Genomic DNA, 20453 nt, shown 5'->3' on the forward strand with positions numbered 1-20453 from the left:
AGCTGCTTGTCTCAAGGAGATGGGAGTTCAGCAGGGAAGATGGAGCATTTAGGTAAAACCATGAGTGACGGAACAAGCTAGCATGTTCCAGGCCAAAGGATGAGTCCATGGAGGCCTCCCGTATCTACTGAAAGAGGAGGGTGGAAGAGTCAGCCCAAAAATGAGTAATAAAACCTCTGAAAATTAATGCGGGGGCAGTGCCAAAGTCAGTCAGGGCTGCCAGGTCTCAGGGAAGCAGCCGCTGCCTGGGGCGAGAGGGCCTGGGGGTGGTGCTTCTTGGGGAGTCAGGCCTTCCTGGGTCTTGTGCGTGATGGAGGAGCCGGGATGGACAGCAGCAATGGTGTGGTGGAGCGTGGAGGCGGGAACACCCGTGGGTGTCCAGGGAGCAGGGTGTCGATCCAGTTCGGCTGGTGCAGAAAACTCACACGAAGGAGGCAGGAGCATGAGTCTGCAGAGGCAGGTGCCAGCCAGGCTGGCAGCTTCATGAACGCCAGGCTCCTGAGCTTGAACTTGGTCCAGGAGGCAGTGGGGAGCCATTGAAGGTTTCTGAGCAGGGAAGCGGCATGTGGATGTTTCCGCTTGGGTTCAAGGTTGGATTTGAAACATTTTTAGATACTTCACAACAGTTTCCTCTGGCAAACCGGGACTTCCTTATTTTTGTTGTTTGGAAAATAAACACTCTTCCTTGAACATCAAACAGCTTTTCAAAACACAATGTTCTAATGATCTAGAGAAAGTGATTCAAAAACACAGGGTTTAAGTTTCACTTATAAAGCCCATAATTTTGATGATTGGGGGAAACCCTCTTTGGCAAGAAAAGAGTTTGAGGGATGTGAATGGTTCAGAATTTAGAAGTCCAAAAGCAGACCTGATCTCACAGAAGCAGACAAACCCAATCTATTAACATTCATGACTTTAAAATGTCTCTATATTATAAAACTTACTGGGTTTGCAAACAAATATGTTAAACCTCTTTCTATGAGTGTAGGTTTTTGTTTGTGCCTTTTTGTGTGTGTGTATATGTGATTGTGAGAGAGGGAGGGAAGGACCCAGTGATACAAATAGTACTTGATTATAAGGATTACCTGCAGCAGTAATATCAGGCTAAAACACTTAGGCGAGCGTTTGGCCAGCTTAGTAATTTTACTCCTGAGAGACAAAGGAATCCTTGTTGCAGTTGTGTATTCTTGAGTCCTGACCTTGTGTTTGTGGCTCCCTTCTTCCCTGAAGACCGGAATTAATTGCATGTCATGCAGAGATCGGGTGGTTGGGGGTTGGGTGGGGGTTGTGCCGAATTGCTGCTGGAGGAAAAGGAATTTGTGGGAGCAGACAGGCTCTGGGGGAGGGAAGGGGGCTGCTGAACAGCACCTGCGTGAAGTAGCTCGCTCAGGTACCCCTGAAGTGTTCTCTGAGATCAAGCTAAGATTACAGAAAGCAGGAGGAGTTGCCATAACCCAAATCAGTTCACTTAAGGAAAAAAAAAAACGCAGTGAATGTGTGCAATTTCACCTCCAGCTATGTACAGTAGACAATTGCAGGAGTGTTGGCAGAATCAAGCATCTGTTGGGGAAAAACTATACAGTACTTGTTTCTGTTAAATTGGCTTCTGGTGGATACACACTCCATGACTTACTATGAAAATTCCAAAAATGTTTTCCTTCCTTTCTGACTTTAACAAGTATTGTCACTGTCTCAAGTTCCTAGCCATCCAGCTCATAATGGGAATCCAGTCTCATTGTCTGTCCTGAAAAATGGCAGTTCCATTGTCAGACAGATCTCCTAAAAGTTTTGTTTTTAGAAGTTTAATCTAGGGTTTTTTTTTTTTCCATTAATGATTTTTGGAAGAATGCTTTGGAATTTGGGGTCTTGTAATAAGAGACGGCTTGTGGCTAATTAAGCCCCTTTCTGTCTCAAATCTTGCCCGGGAGACCCTAGATTCCTAAAAAAAATGAGCGCATGCTGCTGCAGAAAGATGCTCCAGGGAGCTGCAACACTAAATCATCTGTGACAAAATGTTCTCTTAGACAGTGGGATTGCATAAATGGATCAGCAGAAATAAGCGCCTTGGCAGAAGCTTCTTGAGTGGGAAACAGCAGTGCTTTCTTCTGTAACTGGCTCTGGGTAACAGTCTGCTGGGAGGTCCTTGCTGGGGAACCCACGCATGGGCCGTGGAGTAGAGAAGGAAAGCTTCCCTGCCGCTCTGTAAGTGTTTTCGCACTTAATGGAAAGAGTTAAGTGAGACTGGCCATTCAAGCCCAGTAAATGCCTCCTGAATTGAATGGCAGAGTGAAGGTTTGTTTGGCGAGGGATGCCACCAGGCCCTGGCCAATGGGAATCAAGGCTGTAAACCAGATGAACAAGATCATCTAGATAGGCAGTAATCAGATTACCCAGAACAGATACTTCAATACCCCAAGACAGGAAGAGTTCTTCTAAGGAGAGTGGCAAAGAGTCAAACTCTGTCTGCCCAAAGGATTGATCAGAAGACTTAGTTCACTTTAGAATGGATTTATTGTGCTATGGGTTTAGTTAGAATCACGGAAGGAGATTATGGAGGCTTTTACTAGAGAGAACTTTTAAAATAGGATGGAGATCTCATATCCAGTTTGAATATGCCAAATGCCACTGAAAGATTTATGGAAGAAAGAGTAAATAATATAAAATGTAAAGATAGAAATAAAGCCTTGATAGAGCTTCTGAGGATAGGAAAAGGAAAATTTGTAGAACTGACTTCATAGGAATTTGGTAGAATTCATTTCATCATGATTGATTTCTTTTTATTAATATGCTTTCCAGGGGAGTTGTGGGTTTTTTCCCCTCATAGAATCTAAAGTATGTTTATTTCAAATGACCAGTAACACCTGAATGATTTTTTAAATGATATTTATATTCAGGTCAAAAATATGTTTAGCATTGTAAATGAAGTTAACCCAGACATATCAGGTCTCCTAGTGATATTTAGTTATTGGATTCCTTAGACGTTTAAAGGTAAAAGATGCGAAGTTTCAGTATTACAAAAATTAAGTGTAAAGAAGCAATTTGAGTTTACTTACATTCTACTTATTTCTCTTTTTATCCTCAAGCTTACTTGGCAGTAACATTGCATTGATTCACATTTTGTGATCATTTGATCTTGCATCGATCAAACTTAAATCTGGATCTTTGTGTTCTTTGTAAAGATATTACCAAACAAATTAATTATGCAAATAGAATTTTAGAAGGCACATTGAACTTATTTGAGTACTAAACAGGCTTTAAAGGCCTTCTCTGTGTCTATACATCCGCGTTCTTAACCACAGCATGTATCAGCAAGGAGTAAAGGAATTTCTCTCATCCAGCTACGTCAGTACTTCAGGTTAGTGTGACCAGCAAGCTGTGGCAGTTTGTCTGTCTGCCCTCCCCCACCTTGTCCCCATCTACTAAAGTTTCATCTTTGTAAGCTTACATTTTCACATAAGTGCATGGAACCAAACGAGCATTTTTGTTCATTTTCATCCCATCAGAGAGGATGTTGTGCAAGAGTGGTGTTTTCCCCGAGGATTTTCCTCATGAACTCATCACCTGCTGGAGCAGACTCCTCTCCTTCTTCCCTTCCCCTCACTGGTGGGCAGCACAGTGTGGTTATAATTCCTGTCTTGGTTTAGATCTTCGAGCCAAGATGGACCCGCTCTCTAACTCTTCTGCCTTTGTTTTCTCCTCTGTAAGTGGGGATGGCGAACACCCGCTTGAGCTTCAGCGGATTCCTGGAGGAGTAAACGAGATGCTCTGTGGAAAAAGTGGTCAGTCTGAATGGTAGCCGTCGCCACTTTCATTTGCTCTACAATGACAGGTTTTCTCTTTTCCTACTTCCATCGTCATCTGTGGACACTTACGTGGGAACGGGTTTTGTGCTGCAGCAATCATGGCCAGCAGTGATTGCTGTAGCCATGCTCTCTGCCTCTTGTACGGAGAAAAGGGTGATGGAGAGGCCGAGCTGGGAGCGTCCTCTGTACTGACCTCAGTGAGCAGATATCCAGCCCCCGCACCCCGACAACCCTGTTTGTGGTTCTGTAACAGTACATGCTGTCTTTCTCAGGCAGCAGTGTCTTCCGTCTCCACCCTCCTTGCCATCCTCTGACTCTGTGCCTGGAAGACCCAGAGAGACTAACGGGGGAAATGGGACAATTCATTTCTCTTCGTGCTCTCAAGCTTTTCCAGTGTGTTACAGGGTTGGGGACTGGGCTTCTTCTTTCTCCTTTCTGGTGACACCTTTGGGTCATGGACTGGAAGACTGGCCGTGGCCCTGCTGTGGGCAGCGGGGTGTGGAGCAGAGTGAGACCGTGGGCTTCCATGGTAAAAATCCCCAGCTTTCTGCTCCCCTGGTGCACATCTCGCAAACATTTTCTTAACCCTCCCTTCAAGATAAAAACATGGCAGAGGATGCTTCCAGAGAGGGCAGATAGAGCCTTCTGTCAGAGTAGAATGGAAACCAAGGAAACAGAAGTAAATGATTTGGAAGAAATGTGTGAAAATAGTTTTTACACAAAGGGGTGAACTAGAAGTCAATTAACTTAAGACTCGGGATTGACCTGTTATGACCGTCTTTCAGCCAGATTAGAGATCTGGCCCTCTTGGCGTGGGTCTTCATACAGTACAGAGGGCACTGTACACATCGGTGTGGCAGGATAAGCCTTTTCAAGGCACAACAGTCCTGTCTTAAGGATGGTGAAGTACATCAGCATCAACCTAGGCAAGACTTCCCTCTTGGGAGGGGAGTTTGATTTCAGGGAAAGCTCCCTCAGCCTGATTTCACATCCAGTCACACACCTCTGAGCTTTTATAAAAGACTAGACACCACGCTCCTAAGTTTGAATGAACTAAACGCTATGACATCATGGCTGTACTCATTATGTGTTCAGGCCAGGATGGTGCTGAGCATTTAGTGTAAGGGTCGTAGGAAATCAAGTCACGTTAGAAATGAAATTGGTTTCTGGAATTTACTCTGCTCCCAGGAGCATTGACTCTTGTGGATCCATTGCCTAAGCACGTTTTCTCTTTTCTTCATCCGTCTTTCCATTCTGATTACAAGCTGCTTAAAAATAAATGTAGGCCTATCTCAGTAGCCCAAAACCATGGAGATCAGGATTAAATAATTTTAAGGCAGAAATAACAAGCTTTGATTAAGACGTTCAGAAAAACACGGTCCTAATAGCATCTGCACATTCCTTTTGGATCCTTCAGACACTAAACTAAGCGGGAGCCCTAGAAGCCGTGACACCCTGGGCAGATCACTTAAACTCTGAGCCCTGTTTTCGCGTCTGGAACATTGCAGTCTTATTTCATAGGAATGCTGTGAGGGTTGAGTGACATTAAATGGGCTAATTGGTGAACAGATCTGGAGAGTTGTCCCTCAGTGTTAACTCAGAGTGAGAATCTAGTATTAAAGCGCCACTTTGAGGCTCACTGTTAGATTTCTGAGTTGCTAGGCTGAGTCTTTGCAAGCCTCCTGATGTGTCTTTAGATACACTAACAGATCTAGTGTCTGGTTTTAGCTGTGCCAAGACCACCCTCTCTTGGTTTATCAGCCTCTCTTGGTTTCACCTCTTCATTTGTAAGATGGGAGTAATCTATGTTTTTCTAACTTACAAATAAATATAAGATAGCCAATTAGAAAACTGACCAAATTAAACTCAAAGTGTAAGTTCTGCGAGTGTTATTGTTTCCCTTGGGTTTTAAGTGGCAAAGGGGAAAATACATAGCAATAATTGCAGGGCAGGCCATTTACAAAACACAGAGTTTGGAATCAGCTAATCTAGGTTCTGGCTTCCCAGGGGGCGCTCGTGGTAAAGAAGCCACTTGCCAATGCAGGAGACATAAGAGACACAGGTTCAGTCCCTGAGTTGGGTAGATCCCCTGGAGAAGGACACGGCGGCCCACTCCAGTATTCTTGCCTGGAGAACCCCACGGACAGAGGAGCCTGGCAGGCTGCAGTCCATGGGGTTGCAGAGAGTCAGACATGACTGAGCGAGTTTGCACACACACTCGCAATCCAGGCTCCAGGCCTGGTCTGCACCGATGGGTGGTGTGTCTCTGGACAGGTCACTGAATCTCTGAAGGCCTCAGTTTTCTTATCTATCAAACACAGGTGCTATTTTAAGCTCCATGACCCTGAATTATAAGGTTATTATGAACTAAAAGACTAATATTCAACTTTTGTTGCAAAAAATGTAAATTTTCTTGGGGTGATGGTACCACTCCTAAGCTGGTCAGTAGATTGAGAGTCTGATGTTCTGCCACTCATAAAGGATGACAGCATTCAAAAAGTAAAACTGAAAAGCAAAAGATATTTGACACCATTTGGGGTGGGTGGGGGGAAGGCAGCAGCATTAAAGCTCTTTACTACCTAAAACTTGGTCTTCATCCCATTCTGAATGGGAACTACTGACTTCTCTCTGGTGTTCAGCATTCCAGAATAACCCTGAAAGCAAGTTTTCTGGCTGAAATCACTGCTCCAAGGGTTAGAGTTTTTTTTTTTTTTTTTTTTTAAGTGGTGTTTTATTAGCCAGAGAAATAATTTTTAAAAAAGAGAAGCAGGAAAACCCCAAGGCCCACAGCTAGCTCTGATGGAACTTCTCTGGAGGGCTGCGGCCTGTTGTGCCCTGGCCTGCCCCTCTGGGTGGCCGGGTTTTTGTGTGAAGGAACTTCCCATGCAAGCCGGTTTCTCCCCAGCCATTTTTGATGGATTAGGAGGTACCTGGAATGTCTTGAAAGACTGAAACTTGGTCTGGGCTCAGTGGAAAGAGCTCTGTGATGGATTAGGGATGTCTGCTCTGAGCGGAGGTAGGACCTTGTTTGTGCCGGGTCTTTGCTGTCCCAACTGAGCCGGGTGGGAGGATCCTTTGGGACTTGTCCTTCCAGTGGGAAGAAGGTCAAGGACTTCCGCCAGTGCTGTTCCTGGTGTCCTGGGAAAGTGCTTATCCAAGTCCCTGGCAGGTACTGTTCCGCTCTCAGCAGGAGTCTTCCTCCGGTTAGTGTCGCAGGATGGAAGAAGGGAAATCTGTTGATTCTGTACCATGGTCACAGGACCGGTGTTGAGGGTGGAAGGAAGCTGTCATTCCAGCGGTCACCATCAGATTCTCGTGGAAACTTCAGCGCGCAGACCAGGGCACTCGCCTTCCCGCAGGGCAGCCACGCACTGCGGAGCCCTGCAGACTGTGGCGGCGGAAACCCAGCCCTGCGAAGGACCGGGAGGCTGGGCCCTCGGGACACTGCACACTGTGATTCTTGACGTTTAAAACAGAAGTTCTGTTACCTGAAAGAGCATTGGAGAATTTACCAACCTGTATAGGTTTGAGGATGACCCTCAGGTATCCATGTTAGCAATTCTGAAGTTGACTTCTCTTCCCCTTCAGAATGTGCTGGATGTTTTTGTACTCTTGATACGCTTTCCTAGCGATGTTTAAACTCTTCAGATTTTCCTTTTTGTAAAGCACACTCAGGGGGAGAGTAGAGTGGTTTTTGCAGCTCCCCCAGTGTGGTTCCCCCAGCCAAATGTCTTGGAGACCTCCTAACTTCCTAACTTTAAATCCATCAGCCACACTGTGCGTGCTTGTGTGTGCTAAGTCACTTCAGTCGTGTCCGACTCTTTGTGACCCTATGTTGCCCACCAGGCTCCTCTGTCTATGGGATTCTCCAGGCAAGAATACTGGAGTGGGTGGCCATGTCCTCCTCCAAGGGACTTTCCCTACCCAGGGATCAAACCTGCATCTCTTGTGTTTGCTGCATTGGCAGGCAGGTTCTTTACCACTAGCGCCACCTGGGACCACAGGCTCGACCACACTAAAGGATTAATAATAACTGCAACTTATTGAGCACTTACTGAGCACTCCCAGGAGCCAGGGTCGCTGTGTAACAAGGGTCAGTTGCAGGAGTGAATGGGGCCGCGCGTGAAGTGGGCTCGAGGTTGAACATTGTCTTTTGAGAAGTGACAGGTTCACTGAACGTGGACCTGACTTCCTCTGCTACTGTGGTTTCCTGCCGTTTCCAGTGACTGCACTTGGGCTGTGCCTACGATTAACTTTCAATTATCCTGAGGCCGATAAAGCAGTTTGCAGATTAACCAAGGTGAAGGCTCACCTGGGCCTGGGAGGTACTCATCAATTCAGCTGCCCCACAATTAGCTGGTTCTGGTTGACTGCATACCCCGTGGTCCAGGAGCCTGAGGGCTGGGCTGCTGCAGGGGAGGAGAGCTAAGTGCCAGTGTTTTCTGGGACCTTCCATCCCTTTCCATCAGAGGAGCCCACAAGCCTGGCAAGTCCTGCAACCTCCAGCACATCCCCTGAGACGTTCGGAAACTCCTGGGGCCCCAGGGCTCTGCCTGTGCCCCCTACCTTCCAAGTTGGGGAGATCAAGTTAGCTAGAGGGCACAGTTCCTTTGACAGTCCTGGAGAGGAAGTGATCTACGGTGTTGAAAGAGACTCAGCAAGCAGGGGCCCTAATTCCCCCTTTCCTCCCCATGAATCCCCCACACATGGTGCCCCCAAACGTGGGTTTGCAGGCTTGAGTCCGCGGGCAGTGGCTACCTCCTGTGGTCAAAGGAGGCTGAGGCCACAGTGGCAGTGAGGCAGGAGTGGCCCACAAAAGCGAGGCGTGTGCCAGCCTGGAGCATACACAGTCTAACCCCGAAGCCAACCTCCTGCCACCCTGGGAGGGATCTCAGTTGTGGGGGAGGAGCCTCGAGTCCAGGGTAAACTCCACATCTTGAGCAAGTGCCCATGAACTTTGGTCTCTGGCCCGTCAAGGAAGAGCAAGCCTTTGCTCAGGACATGCTCGCTGCGCCTCCGTGGATTATCTGATGTTTAAGCAGCTTTCGCGCAGGCGCCTGGCACGACCTTTCACCTCTGACTCGGGGCTCATCCCGCACCTGCCCGGCCTGGCCGCCCTGGGCGGTGCAGTCGAGGTTGCCGACCACTGCAGCCCTCCTCAGCCTGGCCGTGGGTTTCCTCGGGTCCTTCCCTTTGGCTCACGTTTTCCCAGGGCTGCCTGTGTGTACAGTCTAGATATCACATTTTATTAACACAAAGAAATCTGCTCTGGCTGCCTGGCTCTTGCAGTCACATGGAGAGAAATGTGCTCCTTCGCTTCGCCAGCCCGCAGCTCTGTGCAGAATCCAGCCGCGGGCTGGGCACCGCGCCAAGCTTACATTTCACTTTGGAACACACTTTCGCATCACTCCTTGGCAGAACATCCACGGCGGCGTCTATTTGGGGAGTGAGTTAGAGAAGTGTTATTTCCCTCTTATGAGTGTCGAGAGATAGGACCTTTAAAGCATGTTTGACTGGTCCCCGTCCCTGATGTCTTAAGGGGGCCCGGGTAATGCGGGGACCCAGCGAAGCATGGCAGCGGTGGGCGGGAGAGGCCTCCTCCAGGTTCCCCTGTTTCCTAAGTCAGTAAACATAGCCAGGACTGCCTGGGACAGAGAAACTCAGGCCAAGGTAATAACATCAAAACCAAAGTCCTGGAACTCTTGAGTAAACTAGTGACCCTCCCAGATAAAACAACTTTGTTGTCCAAATCTTCCTTTCCAAAGATCTAAGACTTTTCAAATGCTGGTCCAAGGCCAGCCATTGAAAGAAAGAGCTTCAGCAAGCCTCCTGGAATGGCAAACACTGTTAAAATAAACAAACGAACCTCTTCCATTCAGTTTTCCCTTACTGGTCTATTTTTATTTCTGCCCCGCCCCCACCTTGGTACTTAACATTTTGTAACCCCCTCCCTTCTGCACCTCTGCTCCCATCCTCACCTCACTTTTCTCTGGGACTGAGCTCATTGTTTCGCCTTCAGTAACACAAATATCTAATTTCAAAAAGAGGAATTGGGGGAAAGGGGTGGTGTAACCTCCTCTTTTTGGTGTTGGCTCATACACCATTCTTACAGGTGGATACCTAAGCCTGACTTGGGTTTGAAAAGAACTTTGGTTCTGGAATTTTAAACCCTGATTAGGAAAGATCAGAATGGTCAGAACACAGAGATTCATTGGAATCATACTTACCTCTTTTCTCAATGAAATTGACCCCTCTTGAAACAAACAAAAAATTGAAAATAAACTCTTTTTTTCCACATTGTGCCAGCCCATACATCCTTTGGGGATTTCCCAAGTGCCAAGTCTTATTCTGATCCTAGTGTTGACTGCCTTGGAATGTTGCTTTTGCTGTCAGTCCCATCTAGCCAAACAGCAACTAATAAAGATTTAAGAAACTTTTTCATCCACAAGATGCATACGGCAGCTGCTGCTTCATAGAACAGAATGCCACGGATCCCCTCCCCCCATGAGAAGGGTGCCCAGAATCTTGGGGACCAGGATGCAGGCTCTCCTGCCAGGCATCTGGACAAGTTTCTCCTTACTCTGCAGAAGGGAGGGGGCAGAAACCCATGCCACCTGTCTCCAAAACCTGAAGGTAATTAGCTTTAAAAATAATGCCAAGTTCTCATGGTGATGGTAGAGGCCTCAGCACAGTGGGGGGTGGAAAGAGGGCCACTTCACAGAGTAAAACTGTTGCAATCACATTAGTCATTTCAGGTGAGGTCAGACAAGGTTATTGGAGAGATGAAAGTTGCCCTGCAGTTTCAAAGAGATCTCCTGAAAGCATTGAGAAATGGTTGAAGTTCAGAATCTTTGTTCTCCTTCCCCTTATAAGCAAGACAGGTTTTTTTTTTAGGGTTTTTTTTTTGTCTCTTTTTCCTTTTGGATGGGCAGAAGCTCTGGTGGACGACGGGGATGGTCTGATCTGCAGTCTGGCGGGTGTGTTGTGTGGGTCACCTGCTTTCTACGTTGGCCACGGTGAGTGTGTAAGCTCTTGGCTCGCTGCTATCTGCCACCCAGCAAGATGGCACCTCGAGGCGGCTACCCTCTGCCCTTGCTTGGGGGAGGGTTCAGGGAATGTAACTTGATGATATAATTAACTGATGCAATGCACACTGCTTTTCTTACTGCTTTGAATGGCAGGACACTTACCACTCAGAATTGACTGTGTTGGGACTTTGAAAATCAGTAGATTAAGTGGCTGGGCCTGCGTTTGACCTAGTCTCGTGCCAATGTGGGTACTTCCGTCCCATGAGAGTTTTGCATAAAACAGGTGGTGGTGTGTTGAACCCCATGTTCCCCAGAGCACTTGTGTGGACTGTACCCCTGCTCGTGGGTATCCAAGAGACAGGGATTGGGCGTTTCTCTCAGGCACCAAAGCCCATGCTTTGCCCCATGGTTGGTGTACGTGCTTCCCCAGTCAGCATTTGCTGAGTGATTGAGACCGCAAAGACGTTACTTTCACCATAAATGGTTTTCCAGGAGCACTTGTGCTCACTTCAATATCTTTGGCAGAATTTGGTTCAAAATGGCAAGTCTGTATGGAAGGTCCGGGGGATGTGATGAGCTCCTTTAGGGCAGCGCTGAGTCAGGGTGGTCTTGGAGGAGGGGCCGTGCGTACAGACCCTGGTGGACGGTGATGGGGTCAGGGCTGACCTCAGGGCTCCAGTGAGCTGCTCTTCGGGCTGTTTTCTGATAGGTTGTTGAATAGCCAAGGATGAGAGATTACAAACAAAGGTGGGTACTCACTCAGCCCTGACTTTCCATGCCAAGTGGCAAGCCAGCAACTCCAGACTGTTCTGTGTCCCCAGATCACCTGTAAGAGTTGTGAAACTCATTTAACAGGTACTTAATCGGAGTTTTAACTGGGCAAGTAAGAAGTCCCATGTTGGGTTGGGGGAAGGGAGGAATGGAGAGGAATCCCAGTTTTTTGAAAAACACCAACTTATAGTTCTTCAGTTAGCAGATGCAGAGGCCTCTCCAGTGACACGTTAGGATGTAACTCTCCTGAGCATAGGGTTTGTTGGTTTGAGGAAGGCTGCTCTGTCCTCACCAGCCAGTGGCTGGGGCCTCTGAGATAGACAGGGCCCTGCTGGAGGGAGAGGGGCTTCGGGGGCCGACCCTGTGCTGAGGATGGCCTGGGGGCCGGAGCTGCCCTTCTGGCCTCCTGTCCTCTGCCATGGCAGGTCAAGAATTAGATTGGGTTTTGCCTGGATCTGTGATGTCCTCAACAGTCTCTGAGCAGAGTTCATTCTAAGCCCCCTGCCCGCTGTGTGCCCACACCAGAAAACGCAGTGTGAAGCTTCTGGAGGCCCCTGGAGGTGTGGGACCCTCCCCCACGTGCTGCTGCTGTTCAGTCTGCTGTGTCTCAGTTTAGTAGAATGTTGGGGAAAAGAACCTCCCTCCTACTAGGGTGAGGTCGCAGAGGCCTCTGGAGAAAACAGAGCAGAAAATTATTTAAACAACTGCGGCATTTGAAAAATCATTTTGAGAAAGGTTTAAAATATTTTTTAAAAACTGCATAGCAAGCACCCTTCCATTATCCAGGGTGAATTAACATCTTGGCATATTTACCATGTATGTTCATATATAAATGTATGTATTGGTTTATGAACTTAAATGTTACAGATCAAGTTGTGATTTGGGGGGAACTTTTAAAAAAGAGCCATGTATAAACTCATAAGGCGGAACGTTAATAATTCCGAATCTGCTTTCTCAGGTGCAAATCTGTCCTGGCCCTTTGGGTCCGCCGTATTAATAAATAAGCCTGGCTTGAGTCTGGTTAGGAAGGCCAGGCTGGCTCATAGGAACACGGCGTTCCGCTCGGTTAGCCTTTGTCAGAGGGGGCAGGCGGCTCGTTGGCACAGAGTCCTGGGTGTCTCCCTTTGGAATGTGAGGGGAGTATCCCTTCACTTCAGGGGAGACTGCACCAGGGCCATCTTCTTCCCTTGGTGCGGAAGAAAAACAGACAAACGCACCGAGCAGACGTTCAGAGAAGAGCGTGGTACAACCCAAAGCTGCATGGTGAGCTGTGATGCCTGCTCACCCCAGGGCACCCAGCGTCACAGGGGAGGCCCGTTAGGTGAGGCAGCCGGACCGGTCACCCTCGTGCCTTCTTTCTTGACAGCTGAAATCCTGAGAGTCAGGCAGTCTGCAGTGTGCACCAGTTTTTCTCTGAACACAGAGCTTCCTTCAAACAGATGGGTAAAAAGGAACAGTGTGATTAACAGCTAATCCTTCTCTAGTATTTACTGTAGCCTGGGCTACAAGCTAGACTGAGTGGTTTTACATGTACAATTAAAACTCAAAGCAAGCCCTGGGCGCTGCTATTATTGGTACTAGGTAGGTACTATTATTATGCTCCTTGCACAGAGGAGAAAACCAAGGGCCGGAGAAGGAGCAGACAGCCGACGGAGTCCGGTCAGTGGGCAGCCGGGCTGGCTGCGGCACCCGTGTGCAGGCCCACCCTCCTGTTTCCCCGCAGGAGATGCTTGCCTTCATGGAAGGTGGAGAACTCCCGGGAGCTCGGAACCCCCGTGTGGATGGCATGACAGTGTCAGGCATCCTGGGGGCCTGGGTGTGGAGGGGATGCCAGCGAAAGGACCCCCAAACCAGGCCATGCATGTGTCTGTGGCGGCACTGAGATCACACCGCCCCGGCCTGGGGAGGCCAGCTGTCAGAGCGCAGGCTTCCCTTTCAAATCATAGCGGATGTGACTTAAAAATGGATTCTGTGCTTTGGTACGGCTCTCAAAGCCACAGAGCCTTCCAGTCCGATCTTAAAAGTGAACCTCAGTGAAGTGGTAAACACAGCCATCCCGGAAGAGTCAGGGACACTCTAGAGGCTTGGCAGCACGCAGTGCCTCTGTGCCGAGCTCGTGGCGCGGTCTGCGGAGGGCGGAGGGCAGGGGCGGGCCCCCAGGGCCCGGGCTGTGCTGATCTGCCCGGTGCAGCAGGGAGGCCTGTGGGGCCCGAGAACACCAGTCCTCCGTGCTGAGATTTCCTTCCTCAGCCCTCCCGAGCGGCTGGCACGGAGAACCACGCACGGCCATGTGGACGTGCCGGGCGGCAGCTCTGTGCTGCGCCATCCGCGGGTGGGTGAAGGGAGTGCGCACCTTCACGTGCTTTTCAGAGACATGCTTACCGAGAGCTCCTTGCAGACTCAAAACGTGGGGAACGGGTGTTCACAGAGTCAGGTAGGTGAGGAGGCTCAGGGCGTGGAGCCGGCATTTGGTAAATATTAGTTCCCTTCCCCTTCCTGTGTGTGAGGCAAGTTGTACAAGTGAAGCATCAGCAGTTCAGATGCAAAAATAGAGCTCCATGTGAGGATGTGGCCTCTTTTCCCTGCGTGTGGACCAGATGTCAGGCTGCCTGGTGAGGACTCCAGGAATGTGACAGCTTCCTTCTTCGGGGCTTCACTGCTTCTCCCCATATGGAGGAGCCTCCCTCTCGATGCACTTCTTGGATCTGAAAAACAAGAATGAAAAAGAGGATGGTATAAAAGTCTCAGGAATGAACTTTCTGTATTCTCCTTCTTAAAAAAAGCATTTGCACATGTGTTCTTTGGCTCTTACCTTCAGGTTTGATACCTGGTCACCACATCATTATCCCTGTTACTTAACATGATAAAAATTAATGGAGGATCACAGCAAATGAACCTTTGTTTTCAGTGCATTTATCCTTTTCCTTACCTGACATTTACTGAGGGCCAGCTATCAGGCTTTGAACTAGATGTTGGGAATTCAGAGATCAGGAGGATGTTATCTCTTGAACTTGAGAAGTTTATGAACTATAAAGAGATAGATAAATAAATGTGACTAAAGTGTATGGGTCTTCTCTGGCAGTCCAGCGATTAAGATGCTACACTTCCACTTCCCTGGTGGTTCAGATGGTAAAGAATCTGCCTGCAATGTAGAAGACCTGGGTTCAATCTGTGGGTTGGGAAGAGCCCCTGGAGGAGGGCATGGCAACCCACTCTAGTATTCTTGCCTGGAGAATTCCATGGACAGAGGAGCCTGGTGGGCTACAATCCATGGGGTCGCACAGAGTCGGACACGACTGAGTGACGAAGCACACTTTCACTGCAGGGGGCGCAAGTTCAGCCCCTAGTTGGGGAACTAAGATCTTATAAGCCACATGCCATGGCCAAAAAATAGAGGGGGGTAAAAAAAAAAAAGTACCACTTGGAAAGAAATGAAAGTTGTAAAGAAAGAAAATAGAAATTAAAAAAAAAAAGGTGTTAAGGGTATGGACAAAGTGAAGTCAGGAAGGCAAGAGTGGTCAGCTCTGAATGGGGTGCAGAGAAACGATCAGAGATGAACTGTGTCTTGAAGAATGAGCTCAAATTATTCAATGTGAAGTACATATTTAAATGACTCATTGAGTTTTTCTTGACTGATACTAATTTCCATTAAATACGCTCAAGAATTAATTCAGATCATAGCGTTAAGGGACATGAGACTAAAATTTTAAAATGAGAGGGAAAATAATAAAAAGAATGTATATGTGATGAATACCCAGAGAAGCGAGGCTTTGGTGTGTGGTGAGGGGTCGGGGGTCTGCACTCCAGGGCAGCTGAGGCACGTGTCTCAAACGTGGCACATTTAAAGAAGTTGGGAGGTTAGAGGCGGTGAAACTGATGGAATTTGACAGTTGCTGTGGCAACACACCCACTTTCAGAAAAGCATTTGGTGGGAGGGGAGGAAAAGGTGTGGTCCTTGCCCTGGGCTGCCTTACTCCCCACATTGCCTGTTCTGGCCAAAGGTGAGGATGGATTGAGAAGGACAGACGCCCCACGTGGCTGACTGTTGTCTGCTTTTGTGGAACTGACTCTGGAATAAGATAAGGAGATAAGTAAACCAGAGCAGACAACTGGGGACCATTTGAACAGGAGGGGGCGTTCTGAGCAAGCCCATTGCCTTCAGGAAAACATCTCCCAAGCACTGTATTGGAATATATTGAATGACCCATGGATTTCTGTGAAAAAATGCACATGGCACAAATGTGTGTAAATCTCCCCTATGGAAGCAGCAGCAAAGAATGCTGTTGGCATAAAAAAAGAGTCCTGAGAGAAGCAAAAAGACTTTGGTTTATGAAAAATTGGTTTTGAAAAGTTTTGGCCCAAGAGCTGGGTGATTGTCTCTGCGGCGCCACCTTCTGGCACGTCAGAGGTATGACATGGTGTGAATCTCTATGGGTGGTGGGTTTCCTTACTGGCTTCCATGTGCTAGCTACTTACCTTCACGTGGGCTGTATCTTCAGACCTTTGGTTCAGGACTCAGCGACACAACATCAACAACAAATTGGTTCTCGACCTCGGCCTCATGTGAGACTCTCTGGAGGAGCTTTTTGAAAAAAGTTATTTAAAATAATTTAATTACAAAAGAAATAGTTCAGTCGCTTAGCGTGTCCAACTCTTTGCAACCCCATGGACTGCAGCACGCCAGGTTTCCCTGTCCATCACCAACTCCTGGAGCCTCCTCAAATTCATGTCCATTGAGTCGGTGATGCCATCCAACCATCTCATCCTCTGTCGTCTCCTTCTCCTCCCACCTTCAGTCTTTCCCAGCATCAGGGTCTTTTCCAGTGAGTCAGCTCTTCGCATCAGGTGACCAAAGTATTGCAGCTTCAGCTTCAGCATCAGTCCTTCCAGTGAATATTCAGGACTGAGTTCCTTTAGGATGGACTGGTTGGATCTTCTTGCAGTCCAAGGGATTCTCAAGAGTCTTTTCCAACACCACAAATCAAAAGCATCAATTCTTCAGCACTCAGCTTTCTTTATAGTCCAACTCTCACATCTACACATGACTACTGGGAAAACCATAGCTTTGACTAGACGAAGTTTTGTTGGCAAAGCAATGTCTCTGCTTTTTAATATGCTGTCCAGATTGGTCATAGCTTCTCTTCCAAGGAGCAAGCGTCTTTTAATTTCATGGCTGCGGTCAAGATCTTCAGTGATTTTGGAGCCCTCCCAAAATTAAAGTCTGTCACTGTTTGCATTGTTTCCTCATCTGTTTGCCATGAAGTGATGGGACCGGAGGCCATGGTCTTAGTTTTTTTGAATGTTGAGAAGTAATATATGACCAGTGTAAAATACAACTTGAGTTCCTGTATCTCATTCCCAGATTTAACAGTCAGCAGTGCCTTGGATACTCTTCCAGACATTTTCTTTGTGTGTATAAATACATGTGTACATATATTTATAGAGAGATTGATTGTGTAGAGAAGTATGGAAATATATGTATATGCACACACTATACGAAGAATATGTACTATACATAATGTTATGCAACTTGCCTTTTTTGCTTAATGTTTTTTGGATATCTTTCCATATGAGTATATGGAGCTCTCCTGGCTGCATGGAATTCCATTGTCTGGATGTGCTGTAATTTATTTAACAAGTACCTTTAGCTTGTTTTCATCCTTGGTTGCCATTCTCCATACATTCAGCATATTTAAAGTGTAAGTCCCTAGATGTGGAATTACTGGTTCAAAGTGTGTAGGCTCTAAAAGAATTGTACTAGTTCCTATCAAAAGTGAGTGTGAAGGCTATTTCTTCTTTCATTAAAAAAATAAATCAATAAAACAAACTGAAAATAGAGAGTTCCAGGCCCCATTTTCAGAGCTTCTGACTGAGGTGGGAGAGGTATTTGAACATCTATATGTTTTAAAGCTCTGCAGGTGAATCTGGGCCATAACCAGGGTTACCCCCTCAGACAGGGGGTAAAATTAGGAACCGTGCTCCTAGGTGGTGATGCCTCGGTTATGCCCTTTCAGATCCAAATAGCAAGGCTTCCCTTTTGGTGGCCAGCTAGTGGGTAATTCCTTACTGAGTGGCCTCAGATTCCATTAGAAGAGACAGAGTTTGTGGATATGAAAGTCAATACCTTGCTGTCTGACTTCAATATGAAGAGCCCCTGGCCTGGCCCACTTTGGGGAGTAACAGTGTCTCCTTTCTTCTGCTTAGTTAGCTTCAGGAGATAGAGAGAAAACGGACATCTTTTCTTCAGAGAGCCCATTGTAAGCATCCTCCGTCTCGGGGAATGACTCCTCCTGCACAGCGTGTGTCAGAAGAAAGTCTCCGCCTTCATTGCTTTCGGTCGCTCTCCTTCTGTCCTTTGAGGCTGTGCTCTGCCATCCCCTTCCATGCCTCTGTCTGCCGAGCTTTGCCAAGAGTGGCGTCCTTGCCCGCTGGCATCAGGGCATCACGTCTCGCTTCACGCCTCCCACCCGCTGGAGGGATACATCCCTGTCCCTCCGTCCCTGTCCGATACGTCTGTCCTTTCCTTTTTGAGGAAACACCCCTATCCCTGCCCATCTATTGTTTGCCCACGTGTCTTTTCAGTTGGTTTCTTTCTCTCATTCCCATGTTTAGGTAAGAACTGCCTTTCGTTAGCTAAGGAGTTTCTATCAATATTAGGAAATCTGAGTTGACTGGGGTGGTGGGGGCGGGTTGCACACTGGAATGACAAAGGTCACGGAGGTGCTGGGCCCCGCTGGGTCCACCGAAAGGTCACAGACTGTGCCGGGCCCCCTGTCCCTCGCGTGGTCCTGGCGGGCCCTGGCCTGAAGCTCGAGAAGGGGTTTTGCAACACGAGGACCCGCACGAGTGTTTGATGCTGACTTGGTCCTTGTTTCTGTTTACCCAAGAGGCACGCAGACCTCACCTCGTGCCTGGGGAATAGAAAGGCAGATTTTTGTCCCATATAGATTTTTCTACATGAGGCAGGAGCCAGATGGGTTTAGCTTGGCTAATCTTAGTGCAAGCTGGAAAATTCCAATTTTTCCGAAACAACACATTTCTAAGAAATTGTCTGGTTTAGAATATTATGCTAGTATATGTAAGGGAACCACATGACTCTGGGCTGACTTACAGCAAGGCTTATAAATACGTAGGAAAATGTACCTGCATCTCCCTTGTCCCCCACCAGCATGGTGGTGGCAAGGACTAGATTCTGTTAAGCCCCTCCATTTTTATTGCTTGTCAAAACCAGTGCCTGTTTGGCAAATATTCCGTTGTGTAGGACTTAAATTTATTTGAGAAAACCTGAGTGTCTGCCTTTCCCAAGTCTCGGCATGCATGACGCATGCTCAGTGAATGTTGATTCAGGTTTTACATCGCTGGAAACAGTGTGTGTTGCTCTTTAGTCTTCCCTTCTCCTCTGCCCAAATAACCGAGACCAAGCTATCACTTCTTTAAAATGCAGTTCCTCCCATGATACCTCATCACCAAGGTGTATGCCCATCGGACGACAGTACCCGTGCCGGGAGCACCTACGTGAAGCAGAGTGCCCGCCTTGCCCCGGATGAGACGCTGGGTGGGGTGGGGGGCACACAGTGCGTTTTGTTCAGGTACCAGCTGACTCTGTGGGGTTAAGCTGATTTCCCCCTCCCCGAGAATCCATATCCCGGAGTTAGCAGAACCCCACCCCACACCCCCACTGCGACTCCTGTTGCCTAGCAACACTTATTTAGTAACCTTTCAGAATCATCATTAATACTGAGGAAGAGAACCTCCCTGCTCCATGTTATATACACAGCCTGCGCACTGCAGACTTTTCTGTTGTGGGCTGGAGGGGTATCTACGGGCATTTTTTATCTGTCATCCTCTGTCCAACATACACTCTCCAGACCAAGAGCGAATCAAAAGGTGTCACGAGGACTTTAGGGGACATCAAGGCAGTGGATGCAAAGGGGCCACTCTAGGCTGGTCGCTCAACATCCCTCAGAGAGAGCTCCCCCAGAGGACGCGGAGCAGACATGGACATCCCGAGGAGCGGGTCAGAGCCCCGGACTCAGCCGCACGAGGGGTCCAGGGGAGGGCTGCTTGGCGGGAATTGTTGGCCACGGCCTGTGGCATTCCTGTTGTAGTTGGGCAGGTGTCAGTGGTGGCGGGAGTGTAGAGAGAATAGGGCTTTGGAAGTAACCCAAGTCTGAATGTAAGCTCTTGTACCTCACTGGTTGCTCGACCTGGAGCCAGTTATCAAGCTGTAACGCGGCGAACCCTCGCTCAGTCAGCCCATGACACCAGCTTGTCCAGGAATGAGTCCACTTCCTGCCTTTCTGTCCTCTCCAAGAACCGTCCACAGACTCCTCTAAAGCTCCCATCCCTGGAACGTCAAGATTACCCCACGGCCTTTTCTCTGATTTTCTTCTTGCCCTGTATTATCTCCCAGGGGATCTCAAGGCTGTGAAATCCGTGTCTCTAGTTACAATTGCGCTTCTCAGGCCTGGACTTTTGCCTAAAGCTGAGGTCCACATCCTCCCGGGTCTCCATCTGGAGCCCAGAGGTGCCTGGATTTGGTGGAGCCACACACTCTGACTTTTCCTCTGAAAGTGCTCAGGGCACCGTCTCCTGGGTCCCGGTGAGTTTTATCACCTCCTTTCTGGCTGTCCAAGCTGGAACCTGCTCTCTCCTGCGCTGCCTCACAGATTTACGGAGTCTCATATTGATCCTACCTCATCAAGAACTCTTAAATCCAGCCTGTCCTCTCCCAGCATTGGGGGAGCTGCTCAGCACGTCCTGCCTCCCCTCTGATGCCTCCTCCACTGTTGCCATGGTATCACCTCATCACTCAGTCACCAGCCCCTTGAGGGTGAGATCTGGCCACCGA

The 20453-nt window shown here is 48.1% G+C and overlaps 1 protein-coding gene across 4 annotated transcripts in view; it reads left to right on the plus strand.

Annotated features, from left to right (window-relative positions):
* Positions 1–20453, plus strand: part of HLF (HLF transcription factor, PAR bZIP family member) — a 54128-nt gene that overhangs the window by 9835 nt on the left and 23840 nt on the right. Inside the window, exon 1 of one of the 4 annotated variants that reach the window (XM_070772480.1) lies at positions 1350–10819. The exons of the other annotated variants lie outside the window; for them this stretch is intronic. Coding sequence (XP_070628581.1) covers positions 10456–10819 — 364 coding nt within the window. The 5' untranslated portion in view covers positions 1350–10455. Of the gene's footprint in view, positions 1–1349; positions 10820–20453 lie in introns of those variants that run through there. 4 annotated transcript variants of the gene reach the window in all.

This window comes from Bos indicus, chromosome 19, assembly GCF_029378745.1.
Source record: "Bos indicus isolate NIAB-ARS_2022 breed Sahiwal x Tharparkar chromosome 19, NIAB-ARS_B.indTharparkar_mat_pri_1.0, whole genome shotgun sequence".
Classification (NCBI taxonomy): domain Eukaryota; kingdom Metazoa; phylum Chordata; class Mammalia; order Artiodactyla; family Bovidae; genus Bos; species Bos indicus.